Source organism: Dermochelys coriacea, chromosome 4, assembly GCF_009764565.3.
Source record: "Dermochelys coriacea isolate rDerCor1 chromosome 4, rDerCor1.pri.v4, whole genome shotgun sequence".
In the NCBI taxonomy this organism is placed as follows: domain Eukaryota; kingdom Metazoa; phylum Chordata; order Testudines; family Dermochelyidae; genus Dermochelys; species Dermochelys coriacea.
In genome coordinates this window covers 59,317,019-59,332,546 of record NC_050071.1, presented here as the reverse complement: position 1 = coordinate 59,332,546, position 15,528 = coordinate 59,317,019, and the positions used below count along the sequence as shown (strand labels likewise).

Sequence of the window (15,528 nt, the reverse complement as noted above, 5' to 3'; positions counted from 1 at the left end):
AACCAAATGCATTTAACTGTCACTTTTTATAGCGTGCAAGAGAGTTGACGATTAAAATTGAATGAACTGCAATATTTAAAATGGAATACTGGCAGTCCAATAAAACTTTTTCATATCCTTTTCAACAAAGAAAATTCAGACATTGCAATTGTAAAAGATTTATAATAAAAAAGCATTTATTGTGGTGGTTATCAAATTATATAATAAATCATATCTCCAGGGTCAGTATTTTGTTTAACTCTATTGCCTTTAAATAAAGTGGTGTTTCTGTTTTCACCAGGACGTACTTACAATGACTTAAATCAGTATCCCGTATTCCCCTGGGTTATCACTAACTATGAATCAGAAGAGTTGGACCTTACACTTCCTAGCAACTTCAGGGATTTGTCAAAGGTATTTGTCATCAGAGATCATATGTTTTCAGTAACTGTCACACTAGCTTACATTTTTTGTACATATCTTTTTTCCATGTTTGTGAGATATATTAATACTGTTAAATGCACAACCATTAGCAGAATATCATATTTACGCACAGGTACTGCTAATAGGTAAAGGACCAACTGTGTTTTATGGGAAAATGAGTTATCAATATGCATAGTTTCCATTGATATCATTTTAAGACTATTTTTAATAGAAGATGCCTTCAGTTTTAGAATATACATGCAATTAGTTTGAACATTAGTTAGAACCACAAACAGAGAAAAGCATGGATTGTAAGGACTAAAGATCAGCCTAGTCCATTCATTGTGTTTTTGATGAAAATCCCTTCTTCTTAGTAGGTAGATCCTGTGATGGTGTTATGCCTTAAGTATTTCCTGGGTCACATCCTTATTCCCAGTGTGTAAATAAACTATTTTCTCTGTTCCTTTAGGTGTCCCCTTTAGGTACCATAAGTACCTACTATAATGAAGGTAACTTTTTTTTCTCTCCAGAGACAACTTTGTCAACTCAATATTCCTTTCTTCATACAACTCTTCCTCCATACCCATAAATTAGTCTTGCTGCTTTTTTTGTACTTGATTCAAACTGTTAAGGTATTCTTTCTTAAGTGAACAATGTGGGTACAATGTTGCATTTTGCAAATGTGGTCTCATTAAGCTTTATTCAGTGGAGTCATTCTCTCTTTTGTTTTATACTTACTGTCTCCATTTATTTCAGCCTTATGGACTATATGATTTATTTGCAACTTCCATACACTAGACCATAACTTCCATATGGTAGTATAGTATCCTAAGCTGGTTTTCTGTGTGTCTTGATTTTATAGGACTGACTCAAAAAATTCTAATTTTATTTAAATTTCTAGTGCATTAGTTTATTGAATGTCTTGGTGAGATCTAGGTAAAAAACATCCCATAATCCACTGCCCTTCATTCAACAAAGTTTTGTCATGTCTTCAAAAGAATTCTGTCAGATGATTCTGATCATAGCCACTGCTGGGTATCACTTAATTTACTTGTAGAACAGTTAGTATGGTTTGCTCCCATTATTATATTTAGAAATTTACACTAAGAAGTAAGTATTGAGGGATTCTGTGAGGTCTTCTCTTGTGATTTTGTGTGCACATATGAGCATTGCTGAAGTTTTAGCTGGTGAGATAGGGGTGTGTGTGTGTGTGTGTGTGTGTGTGTGTTTAAATTCTAATTTTAGCTTGCTGATGTTTATATTCTGTAACATTTTTCTAAACGTGAAAGTTTATAGATATTTTTTAGTAAAACTTCCTGGGAAATATTTCTTATATTACTCCTACCTACAATGCCAAAATTATACACTACTGCCAATTTGGAAAAATACCAGCGGGAAAAAATGATATTCAATTATGACACTCAGGAGAATGAAATGCAAACTCAGGGATGGATTTAAAATGGCATTCCACAACTTTATTAACATTTGAACTTTAAACCAGCTCCTCCCCCACCTTTTCATGATCTTAAATTTCAGATATTTACTTGGGTTCAGTGTGCTATTAAAAGCCCTTAGGTAATAAAAATTATTATTAATAATAACAATGCCATATTAGCAGCATTCAGAGTAGGCCTCTAACTGCTAAGATTTGACTACCTCCTAATCCTCTGTCCTTCGTACAAGGAGTGACAGTACACATAAGAGGCGTACTGCTACGAATTAAGGTCTCCTTTTTGTTCCTAGAAGCTAATAGGGTCCAGGAGTTACTACATAGGTTCTTTCTCATGTTTACCCTGGGATCTGGTGCCTTTGAGCCTCTGACCTGTACTGGATAGTAGTCAGAAGTTACTATTCTTCTTTGAGTAGTGTCCCTATGGGTGCTCCACTATAGGTGTCTGTGTGCCCCTGCGCCTCTAATCAGAGATTTTTGGTAGCAGTGTCCCATTGAGCCCTTGCGTGTGCCCTAGGCTATTTAGCACTGCAGGGGCGAACCCCACTCACTTCCTTCTCTAGGCTTTTGGCCTCAGACAGAATGAGAAGTCCTCCCTTCCTTATCTGTGTCATTAGCATAAGTAGTGTTTGTTTTGTTACCTTTGTCCTCCTTAAAAGTAGTTAGGCTAGTGTTTATTTTATTTTATTCCTTAGGGTTCTTATAATTTAAAAAAAAAAAAAGAAACCACCAGCAGACTCCCCCCAGAAAGGCTTGTAAAAAGAGCTCCCCTGAGCAACTGGCCAGCCAGAGGTGTTAGCTAGTGTGGCCATCTTGGCACTGATCCAAACATATGGGTTCCGAGTAAAAGCGGCCACCTTGGTAGATACCAGCAGCTCTGAAGCACGGCACCCGCGAAGGGGCCCCTTCTGTGAGTTCTGCTGCAGCACCGGGGGCACTGCAGCTCTGAAGCAGGCACCCGAAAAGGGACCTCTTGCTGTGAGCTCTGCTCTGTGGCACCATTGCTGTTCCTGGAGAGGGCTTCCGCAGTCATGCTCTGAGGCTGGCAACCATATCGCCCCTTAAGGAGAGGGGACAATTACCATACCATGTCTAAAAGAGCGACACAGAGAAACCCTTTGGTACCAGGTGCAATAGAACTCCCATCTAGGAAGTGTTCTGCACCTTCCCAACCATTGATACTGACAACATACTACAGACACTCCTCTGTGGTACCACATGAGCCCATGGTAATACACATGCTCTGGTACTCTGGAGACCTGTGGCCTCAGTACCCAGGTAGGGACAATTTCCATACCATCTCTAAAATAGTGGCACCAACAAACTTTCCGTACCGGGCACAGCAAAACTCTCATTTAGGAAGTGCTCTGCCCAACTATCGGTACTGATAACATACCACGGACACTCTGTGGTACCAAATGAACCCATGGTACTGCATGAGCTCTGGTACCCTGGAGACCTGATGATTGGGGAAGAACCACAATCCCCATTACTTGGTACCAAAACCCCGGTATCGAGCGCATCCCAGCACCCAGAATTGCTCTTGGCACTGGGCTGTATGCTTCCAATACCCCAGTCAGCACCACCTTTACCCTGACGAATCTGACACCGGCCAGGAGGAAATCATTTCTCTGGCCCCTCATAGCGGTTCACTGTCACAGTACAAGGGTCCACCCCAATTCCATCAAGCAAACCTACAATCATGGTACGGGCCCCCTGAGGTAAGCCCACCGCCCATGCCTGCCTTCCTTCCTCCCTCCCTCTCCCTCCCCCCCAGACCATATTGTAATTCTTGGGTGATGTACACGCACGTCGCAATCATCCACGGTGTCTCTCAGGGAGAGTCCACCAGATGGTTTGCTACAGCCTGGCTGTCCAGAGCACCTGAGTCAGGGCAGGAGGAAGCTTTTTCAGAACAGGAAAAAAGAACCTGAAGAGGAAGCTTCCCCTTCAGCACACTTCTTCTCATCTCTCCCAGACAAGGCTGTGCTGCCCACCCCTCATCACTAAGTGAAGATTTTAAGAACTTTCTGGATCTTACCAAGAGGGTGGCAGACGAGCTGCAGATTCCCCTACAGGAGGTGGCAGATACAAATCACAAGTTGGTGGAAATTCTTCACACCACTTTCTCATCTATAATTGTCCTCTCAATTAATGAAGGGATTCTAGATCCTACTAAACTCATCTGGCAGACACTGGCCTCTATCGCACCAACCAGCAACAGTGTAAAAAAACCAACCAAACAAACCAAAAAAACAAACAAACAAAAAACAACAAAAAAAACCCCCAACAACCAAAACCCTACACCTCTACCCAAAGAGGCAGACTTTGTTTTCAACATCCGCAACCCAACTCCATCATAGTGGATGTGGTTAATGCATGAAGCAAGCAACATAATCCCAAGTCAACTCCATACGATCAGGCTTGGCAAGATTGCATATTTGTCGACAACATTTCTGTTTAGAGTCATAAATTACCAAACTGACATGGCCAAATACAATTTTATTAATTATGGGAAATCTAGTGTGTTTCTGGAACATTACTGGAAACACAAAAAGAACAGATTCAGGCTATTCTTAGAGATGGTCAGTTAGTAGCCAGACTGGTCTTAGAGACAGCACTGGATGTAGCTGTTACAGCTGCCCACCCAGTCTCCATGACAGTGGTACTGAGGCTACTTCTCTCTATATTGCCCAAAGAGCTATAGAATTCCAGTTTGAAGGGCCAAACTCTTTGCAGAGAAGACAAATTTTCTCTCCACATCCTGAAGGATTCTCGGACCATGTTACACTCCTTAGGAATCTACATGGTGGGACAGAAGAGAAGATATACCTCTCAACCACACCACAGGTCACAATCTTCTCAATACCCACCATCTCAGTTCTGTTATGAGCCACAGTGTAAGAGTACCAGGGCTCAAAAATAGGAACAGTCTGCACTCCAGTCTGTGACCTCTCAAACTGCCTCTTGTAAGCACTTTGATGAGCTGATCGAGGGCCTGAATAATGATACCTTACAGCATCAGCTGCCATCTATACACCTGTCACACCTCTCAGACGTCACCTTGCCCTACTTCACAGCAGTTAGGACCACCTCTAAAGCAAGAAGATTGATTTCTAGCTCTGAATTTACAGGGTGTCTATTTCAATATCTCAATACAACCATTGTACAGAAGTTTTCCTACTGCTTACCTTTGGGGCAGGATCATTTTCAGCACAGACTGCTCCACACAGGGTATTCTCCAAGGTTCTCTTCATTGTAGCAGCATACAAACCCCGGTATAGTGACTGGACTTTATCAGCACCAACCTTGATACAAGCGAGAGCTTTCCTCTCGCTATCCACATTCACCACCCTGGGACACATGTCTCCCTAATACACTGGGGAGCTCACCTACACAACCACAAGGTTCAGGACAAATGGTGTTCCACAGAAATGACTATATCACTTTTTTGGGGCTAAGGGCTGTTAGGAGTGCCTGTGCACACTTTCTGCCTTTCATCAAAAACAACAGACAAAGGTCATGATGGACTTAATGTGACCTGTATGTTTTGTATAAACCACCGAAGAGCTGCCACATCTCCTTCCCTTTACAAGACAGCACTCAAACTTTGGAATTGATGCACCCATCACAATGTGCTCATCTCAGCTGTCTGTCTACAAGGGATACCAAACGTGACAACCAACAGTCTCAGTTGGAATTTTCTCACGACAATGAGTGTGTACTGAATTCAGAGGTGCTTCAAGATATATCCGCCCTTTGGGAACCCTGACTATGGATCTCTTCGCTACTTAACGGAACAAGAAAGGTCCTTGTTACTGCTCCAGGGCCAGCCTGGGGAAACATTCACTGGCAGTTGCCCTCATCTTCCCATGGGACAGGGCCCACTTGTATGTCTTTTCCCAGTTTCCTACTCTATCCAAGATTCTGTTGAAAATTCAATAAGACAAAGCGAGAATTATTCTGATTGCCCCTCTTGACCATGACAAGTCTGGCTCCCTTACTTGGCACAGATGGCAATATATCCTCCTGTTTCTCTTCAGCCCATTCCTCACCTGCTCTCTCAAAACAATGGGCTGACCCTTCACCGCAACCCACGGGTCCTCCACCTCCAGGCTTGGCATCGTCTTGGTTCCAAGGCTTAGAGGCAGAACGCTCTGACAAACTGAAAGACATGTTGCAACACAACCAAAAGTTCACCTCTCAACATACTTATCTACAAAATGGAAATGATTCCAAGTTTGTGTCATTCCAAACAGACCCAAACTCATCTTTCCTCCCTCTGATTTTGCACTACATTTGAAACTCTCACTCAGCTCCCTTAAGGTACATCTCGTGGTGAAAATGACTTCCCACTTGGTGTTTGCTCACCCACTAATGTGTAAATTCTTTAAGGGCATTGGGAATCTCTTCCCGCATGTGACACCACCCGCTCCACAGTGGGACTTTAACCTAGTTCTCAGGGATTTGACTAGACCTCCCTCCGAGTCCAGGGCAACTTCTTCTCTCTTACACCTGTCCATGAAGATAGCATTTCTAATTGCCATCACCTCTGCTAAGCCCATAGGAGAAATAGCAGCCCAGATGGCACATCCATCATTTACGGCCTTCTTTTTTTAAAGACAAGGTAACTCTAAGGCCATATCTCAAGTTTCTCCCTACTTTCTCTGTACTTTCCATATGAATCAACAGATTCATCTCCCTGTTTTTTCCCAAAATCACATGGTGACACCTGGGAGACAACTGTGCATATGCTAGATATTAGAAGGACATTAGCATTCTACTTGGACAGGACTAAGGACTTCAGGAAATCCCCTAAACTCTTCCTTTTGTCCACAGAAAGATCCAAAGCTCTGTCATATCGGCTCAAAGACTATCCAAATGGGTCTCTTGTTGTATTAATCACTTATCAAGGGCGCAACTTGCTTCTGTCCATCGTCCATACACACTCCACGAGGTCAGTTTCTACATCAATCACATTCCGTAGGGATACCCCTACCTCAGCAATCTATAGAGCTGCGACTTGGGCCTCTGCCCATACTTTCGCAGAACATGCAATCACTGAAGATTTGGCCTCTGACATCATCTTCGACTCTACAGTTCTCTCTGTCTTAAGACTCTGCTCCGAAGTTCCAGCCTCCAGTGGTGGGTACTGCTCGGGAGTCACTACAGTGGAGCACCCATACGGACACTACTCAAAGAAGAGAAAGTTACTCATTTTGTGTAATAACGATGGTTCTTTGAGATGTGTGTCCCTATGGGTGCTCCACAACCCACCCTCCTCCCCTCTACTTCAGAGTTCTCTATAGCAGTGGTTCTCAAAGCTGGTCCCCCTTCCCGCAGCCCCCATTGTCCTGGAGCAGTGAACCATGGCCAGTGGGAGCCGCGATCGGTCGAACCTGCAAACACGGCAGGTAAACAAACTGGTCCGGCCTGCCAGGGGCTTTCCCTGAGCAAGCGGCGGACCGGCTTTGAGAACCACTGTTCTATAGGGCTCTGTGGTAGGGAAGGAAGAGAGGGGGATTCGCCCGTGCAGTGCTAAATAGCCTCGAGGCAGATCACGAGGGAGGGAGGGCACATGCGCAGGCTCAATGGGACACTGCTACCAAAAATCTCGGATTAGAGGCGCAGGGCACACAGACGCCTACAGTGGAGCACCCATGGGGGGACACATCTCGAAGAACCATCGTTATTGCACGAGGTGAGTAACTTCCTCTTATGAACTCAATTTATTGAACTTAGTACTTTAAAATTGCTATCTTTTTTATTCCTTATTACTTTAAAACTGGGCCATCAGGGAATTGCAATGAAGGCAAAGCAACCCACCAGACATCTTGCCAATCTTTCTTGGAGGGAAAAATTGCTTCCTGATACCCAAAACTGATGATGTGGAGTAAAAGGCAGCCATTTTGGGTGGTGAAACTGGTTAACTTAGTGGGAAAGTTGGAGGAAAAAATGATAGTTAATTGCAATCTGATTTCTTCAAATGTATATTCATTACGATGAGTTTTAATTATATGGTAAGTGTATAGGAAAAGGCACCAGTCAGTTTATAGCAAAAAGAATCTAAAAAAAGTGAGAGGCACAGGAGAAAATATTTTTAAACATCTTATTTTTCCTTTTATCCTATGTTGTCCTTTTTTAAGTTGTTTAGTTAATTAAACTGGGTACCGATCTGCTTGAAAATCTCAAGGAAAGTCAGTCTTTGCCCACAGATTGTGCTGTAAATTTAGGGAAGTTGCACTCTGTTCTTTGTACAAAACAAATAGGGAGGAATCTTTCAAGTGCAAAACTAAACCATTCTCAATGTAGAGACAATATTGTGCTATTATAATATTAATCAATAGAATTGATAATTTGACTAATTAGCTAATTTAATTTGGCTAACTGTATTCTTTCTTAAAACGTTTGATCGACACAAATAATCTTACATAGATTTTTATATTTTGACAACTCTTTTGAAGTTAAAGAATCAGTATTTTTGAAGGAATTTTAGTTGTGTAATAAATGCTTTATTGATATTTCTAGATGAAAAACTACCTTAAAATAGAATTGATTGAGTGCATATTAATTGAAGGCTAAAAAATATTACAGGGATGTTAAAATTATTTCAAAACTAACCTGCATAAACCCCCAAAATTGAGATTTATAAGGGTACAGTTAAAAGAAATCCAAACATATTGAGCTAAGAAATGCATAGTTAAAGCACTGAAACAAGCTTAATTCTGCATTGTAGTGATGCCATGCAATAATCATGTAATTATGATTAAGCCATTTTAAATATTTTAGATTCCTGATTAAATTGAATTGACTTTTCAAGATGCATTCGATTTTTATCATATTTTCCTTTGATTATGTCACTGTAGTGCTCCTGTCCCAGTTTACCCTGCCAGTGTTGTGAACCTAAGAGCCACTTATGTCAACTGGCAAAGGGCATACTCCACACACTGTTATCAAAATATTTAGCCAAACAATGACTTGTAAGGTGTCATGTAAAAACTCGTGGCATCAGCAATATCAAGAATTATAACATTCAAAAACCAGTTGGAGAACATTTCAATCTCTTTGGTCACTTGATTACAGAGCTAAAAATTGCAATTCTTCAACAAAAAAACGTCAAAAACAGACTCCAAGGAGAGACTGCTGAATTGGAATTAATTTGCAAACTGGATACAATTAACTTAGGCTTGAATAGAGACTGGGAGTGGATGGGTCATTACACAAAGTAAACTATTTCCCCATGAAGAAAAGGAGTACTTGTGGCACCTTAGAGACTAACAAATTTATTAGAGCATAAGCTTTCGTGAGCTACAGCTCACTTCATCGGATGCATTACAGTGTGTATGGTAACACCCATTGTTTCATGTTCTCTCTATATATAAATCTCCCCACTGTATTTTCCACCGAATGCATCCAATGAAGTGAGCTGTAGCTCACGAAAGCTTATGCTCTAATAAATTTGTTAGTCTCTAAGGTGCCACAAGTACTCCTTTTCTTTTTGCGAATACAGACTAACACGGCTGCTACTCTGAAACCTATTTCCCCATGTTTATTTTCCCCCTCCACCCCCCACTGTTCCTCAGACGTTCTTGTCAACTGCTGGAAATGGCCCACCTTCATTATCACTACAAAAGGTTCCCCCCCTCCCCTGCTCTCCTGCTGGTAATAGTTCATCTTAAGTGATCACTCTCGTTACAGTGTGTATGGTAACACCCATTGTTTCATGTTCTCTATATATATAAATCTCCCCACTGTATTTTCCACCGAATGCATCCGATGAAGTGAGCTGTAGCTCATGAAAGCTTATGCTCAAATAAATTTTAGTCCCTACGGTGCCACAAGTACCCCTTTTCTTTTTGCAAATACAGACTAACACGGCTGCTACTCTGAAAGAAATATCATTGTGTGATAGGGTGACCAGATGTCCTGATAAAATCGGGACTATCCCGATTTTTAGTTCTTTGTCCTGTGTCCTGACCGATGCATGGTCGGGATGCCATTTGTCCCGATATTGCGGCTTTGGCCACTCCGATGGTGTTCTGTTTGTTTGGGGTTTTTTGCTTCGGTAACTCCGGCTGCTTTTTTTTTTTTTTTTTTTTGCTTCCCCTATGTGTCCCAATATTTTGTCCCTTACATCTGGTCACCCTACTGTGTGACGTATGTACATGTTGTGAATAAAGTTATGTATGTTTTCTGGAGGTCTGTTTTGGGAGAAGTTGATAAACAAGCCTGCCCTTGACAAAGGAATGTAGATTTCTGTCTGCCTGGCTTGATTACAAGTGAAGGACAATAAAAAAAACTTTTATATCTAGAGTAAACAAAGTGGTGAAGCCAATTGAAAAACCAAACTGACCTGAGGACTAGGAAGGGACTTGGTGCATGAACAAGCAGCAGGAGAGTGAATTTTTTTCTAGAGTTACTTTTCAAAGAATACATTTCAAAGGGTTTCTGGACTTTGAAGAAAAGGGACTCTCCTGTTATCCATCACAAAGGACAAAGAAATCAGCACCTTCTGATTCTGTGAATGGTAGATCCTACTGCCTGAAGGGCTGGACATGCTTGTAGCTTGATGTAAGTGAGAAAGATGCTTAGGAAAAGATTGTAACTTGCTAAAGTTAAACACTAGAAAGTGTGGGTTTTTTTTTGTTATTGTTGTTTTTTTTGTTAACTATACCTGTCTCTATTTTTCTCTTGCTTAGTATCACTTAAATCTATGTTCTTTATTAATATACTTATTCTTAGTTTTACTATAAAGCATCTCAGTACTGTGTCTTAAGGCAAAGTGTGTGTCCTCAGCTGGGCTAACAGGCTTGTGTGTGTGTCTGTATATACAGTATTTTTGGATGCAATGGACTTAATTTCCATGAGTGTCCAGTGGGAGGGACTGGATATTACAGAGAGATGTCTAAGGGAACTTGAGAACTAGAGTTCACTGAATGTTACCTACAAGGTAAAGTTTAGATAGGCAGAGTCTTGGGGAGTTTGCTGGTAAGGTTGACAGACTGGTGTAGTAGGGAGCTGTCATATAGTTTAAGCTCCAGCAATGCCTTCTCTTGCTAACATGGACAAGTGACTCAGTGGCTTATTGTTCTGGGTTCCCTGTGGCAAGTGTTACAAGTGTCACCTCAGTCTGCGGTAAAGCCAAGGTGGAAGTGCCATGAGAAACTTTTCAAGCTCTGAGAAGTGACAGTTGGACACTACTCTGTCACTCAGAACTCTGGTTTCAGAGTAGCAGCCGTGTTAGTCTGTATCCGCAAAAAGAAAAGGAGTACTTGTGGCACCTTAGCGACTAACAAATTTATTTGAGCATAAGCTTTTGTGAGCTACAGCTCACTTCATCGGGGCACATGATTAGTCTCTCTCATACCACTGAGTTGTTACAACCAATAGATCATGCAAATTAATTACGGAGGAAAGGGTGGCGATTGGTTGAGTTACCTCTGATGGTAGAAAGGCAAATGCAAGAATTACATGAGCCTCTCTGTAGCCTATATAATCATAGAAATTGATACCAGTCATTATTAACTTCTTAATTATAACCTAATTTCTTCAACTATAACATATGCTCAATATTTCAATTAATTTTAACTATATGGAAAATGTCTGTTTTTCCATTAAGATAATTTGGCACAAAGGAAAAACTGGCAAAAATACTAAATTTTTTAAAGGGCCTGCTTTTTAATTAGTCTTTAATTCATAAACTGACAGATTTACTTGTACATTCTCAGAAAATTCATTTTATACTTAAGTTTGGGAAGGATAGAGTATATTTTTCTTAGTAAAATATAAGTTGAATCCCTGCATTTAAGTGCAAAATGAAACTTATCCTTAACAATGGCATCATTGCCAGTGCTTCTATAACTGTGGTCAGAGAACTGAAAGATCTCATTTTATTGTCATGTGTCCATCATGCTTACTTGTTTTCCATTTCAGCATTGACCTAATGAGTAAGGTTGTGCCGCCTGAGGACCTTTTTTTTACTTTTCCTGCATAAAAGTATCGTAAAACTCCCCAAACTGGGTAGCTGAGGACTTCTCAAGTATGAAAAAATCCCTAAGGAGCATAAAGTCAGCACAGTCGGTCACTATTCCTCCAGGATAGAGGGGTTGTATCCGAGGGAAGCGTATTCTGTGTATATGCAGCTAGTGTCCCTTTGGAGGCTTTTACCTGCCATTGCAGCTTAAAGCAACCCTAAAGCTACTCTAACTTATGCTGGGCACTGTACTAGCCCCCATCACTCTTAGGCAGTGTTTTCCAAACTTGGGACGCCGCTTGTGCAGGGAAAGCCCCTGGCGCGGGCCAAGCCGGTTTGTTTACCTACCGCGTCCGCAGGTTCGGCTGATCACGGCTCTCACTGGCCGCAGTTCGCTATGCCCGGCCAATGGGGGCTGTGGGACGCGGCACAGGCCGAGGGACATACCGGCCCCCACTTTCCGCAGCCCCCATTGACCTGGAGTGGCGAATCTTGGCTAGTGGGAGCCGCGATCGGCTAAACCTGCGGACGCGGCAGGTAAACAAACTGGCCCGGCCCGCCAGGGGCTTTCCCTGCACAAGCGGTGTCCCAAGTTTTGGAAACACTGCTCTTAGGGATCACTCTTGATTATGCATTGAGTGATGGTATGGTCTGTTTACTTTTGGTGAAAGTGAAGAAGATTGTTAAAGAATTCTCTTCCTGATTGGATGGCCAAATGATACAAGTCCAAAGGGAATGGAGATCTTGAGTACTAGGCATACCTCTTAACTGTCCTGGGCATAAGCATTTGAGAATATTTTAAGAAATAATCCCAAAGGATAATAAAACAGATAGACATGCTATCTAGGAATATAGTAATGTGGTAATTAAAACAGAAAAAGTAAAAGTAGTCTTGTTCATGTTGTAAGTACACTTTCAGGCAACATATTAAATTCTTAGTAACATTTTACCCTTGAGTAGTGATTTATTGCCATTGTCTCCCATTCACTATTTGGATAGCGTGTGTATGTATATACCTAACATGCATCTTCCCTTACCTATCAATGCTTAACTGCTGTTGATCAGACAACACTTCTTTATCTGTTAAATTTTAAGTGCTGTTTCTGATGAATGCCAGTGCTTTTGGTGTGCTCTGCAACAGATACAGCAAGAATGAATATGCCATCTATATGTCACAGATGCAGTAATTCAGATTTTGGTTGCTGTATAGATGTTTCTAGCTGCATGGCCCACATATAGGTTATATTTTGAACCTTTTCTTTCTCTCTGGTGGTAGGTTCACAGTAATTGATCAAACAACATTAACCAGCAGCATATTGTTAATAACCACTATTTTAATGGAAGATAATGTGGGAAGGCAGTACATTATGGATCTTACACTACATGTCATTCTTTTAATTTTGGGAAGGAAGATTAAAAATCAAAGCATAAATTATTTTTTACTATTATGAACTTTTAAACTGTTAAAGACTTTTGAAAATATTTCAAGTTATGGGGTTCTAGTACATTCACATGGTTTTAACAAATAACTACAAACATTCTGAAGTTGTATTTTGATACCAAAAAAAAAAAAAGAATAAACAAGGTAAATTTTTGTTAAAACAGCAGAACAAATAAAAATGCAAGCTTTGGGCAAAGATTACCTGAAGAAGGGATATTTTTGATCTCTTGTATTTTGTAAAAGATTTATTGGTCCATAAGAAGTTATTAGTTACCTTTTTTGTTTTGTTTTGTACACTATGGAATTTACAGTGTTAGTCTGATCGTGTAATGCCTTGAAAGAATTGTAGTTTAAAATGTGAAATAATATATCAGACAGTGGATTTATGTTCAAAACAGTTTTATTTTTTGGCAGTAAAGTATGTATAGTACACTGTTTATATTTATTACCTATTGTATCCATGCCTAAATATTATAACTTTAAATGTTTATCACTTTGATTGATAAACCTAGGTGACGGCCTTGTTTATATATTAACTAGTTCTGCTAATTAGTACAGATTTAAATAACTGCAATGTATAGGTTAAACCCACACTTTATATAAGCAGCTTCTGACGACATTGTTTTGAACATCAGTCACACAATGATAAACCAAAGCAACTGAAATGGATTGTGGTTAATATTACTGTCAGTGTTGCTAATACTCCTGACAAATACCAGCAACATACCACCCGTCAGTTATTCCACTCCAACTTGAGTGTTTATTTCTTAAGAGACGATTATGGTTAGGAATGGACATTACATATTTTACTCATAAGCAGTACATATTTTATTTATGTAGCATATAGTGTTTTACAGCAGAACAATTCCCATCTTCTATATTACTTCCATCATCCCGATGTACATTTTTTTCCTTTTCCTCCTTCAGTTCAGGCAATAAATTGTGATGTGCCCCTGGGCTTGGGATAGAGAAAGAATATAGAAATAACTACTACTTGGAAAATTCTGAGATACCAAAGGAGGACTCTTTATGGATGAAAATCCACCTTAAGTGTTTTTAAGATCCTTAATGCACAAGTAAGCTGTGCTGTTTAACTTCTTTATGTAGTACACACTACTTTTGTAAGACTATAAATTTACCTCATTAGAGGAGGATTATTAAAACTCTCTTAAATCCTCATATGTCTTCACTTCAGGTGCATGTGTACATCATAATGTTTTACTCTTTTTTTTTTTTATCATTTTCATGCAGTATGGGATAAATCATCTTATTTAGATATCAGCAATTTTTGTATTTTACAGTGGGTGCAATAACTTCTGTTCCATCCAAGTGTACAAAAGCAACAAATAGCTTTCACATTCAGTGAACTGAGGTGTTTAATTGGTATGTGGGAGCTGCAGATAGAAAAGTATACTTGGACGAGAAGTAATAGATTTTTTGGTGACAAGTTGTACCTGTCCCATTGTCCTAGCATAAACTTCAATAATGGACATTTCTTCTTTGATGCTATGTCAGTGTCAATCCCACTGTAGGTGTAGTGTGTCTCATGTGCATGAGGTCGGATTCTTTTGAATATCAAAAAGAAAAGGAGTACTTGTGGCACCTTAGAGACTAACAAATTTATTAGAGCATAAGCTTTCGTGAGCTAATGCATCCGATGAAGTGAGCTGTAGCTCACGAAAGCTTATGCTCTAATAAATTTGTTAGTCTCTAAGGTGCCACAAGTACTCCTTTTCTTTTTGAGAATACAGACTAACACGGCTGCTACTCTGAAACCTTTTGAATATCAGTGTCAGTCAGGGCTGCACATTTGCCCTGTGCCTCCTCATGTTCCTATGTGAGGGCATAAAGGTTGGAGCAGCTGTGACCCTCCCTTCATTCCCTCTTACCACTCGTGGTTGTGAAATATGACATCTAGCAAATGCCTAACCCACTTCTTTTCTTGGAGACTTGTGAAGAAATCTTCATCTTCACACTCCATTTATTTGGACAATTCCCATCCCCTCACCCCCATTCCCGAAAAAGGGAAGAAAAGTTATCAGGGACTCCTACTCCACTGAACACTTCTGTGTACAGCAGAGCAAGGGGCTCTGTGACAACTGCCATATCTAATGGCAAATGCCAAACCCTTAAAGTTCTCTTCTGCCTAGGGGAGAGCTATATCCCAGAAGGTGCTCAGCGTGCAAGTCCTTTTCTGTCAGGTTCTGCAAATTCAGAGATGCTTGGCTCAAGCAACATTTGCCAGAACATTCCATATAGGTC

General features: G+C 40.5%; 1 protein-coding gene across 8 annotated transcripts in view; it reads left to right on the top strand.

The window, feature by feature from the left end:
* The window catches only part of LRBA (LPS responsive beige-like anchor protein), a 555,352-nt gene that overhangs the window by 366,337 nt on the left and 173,487 nt on the right, over positions 1 to 15,528 (top strand). For all 8 annotated transcript variants that reach the window (XM_043513125.1, XM_043513123.1, XM_043513124.1 and 5 more), the window contains exon 44: positions 281 to 393. In XM_043513125.1, coding sequence (XP_043369060.1) covers positions 281 to 393 — 113 coding nt within the window. The remainder of the gene's footprint in view (positions 1 to 280; positions 394 to 15,528) is intronic.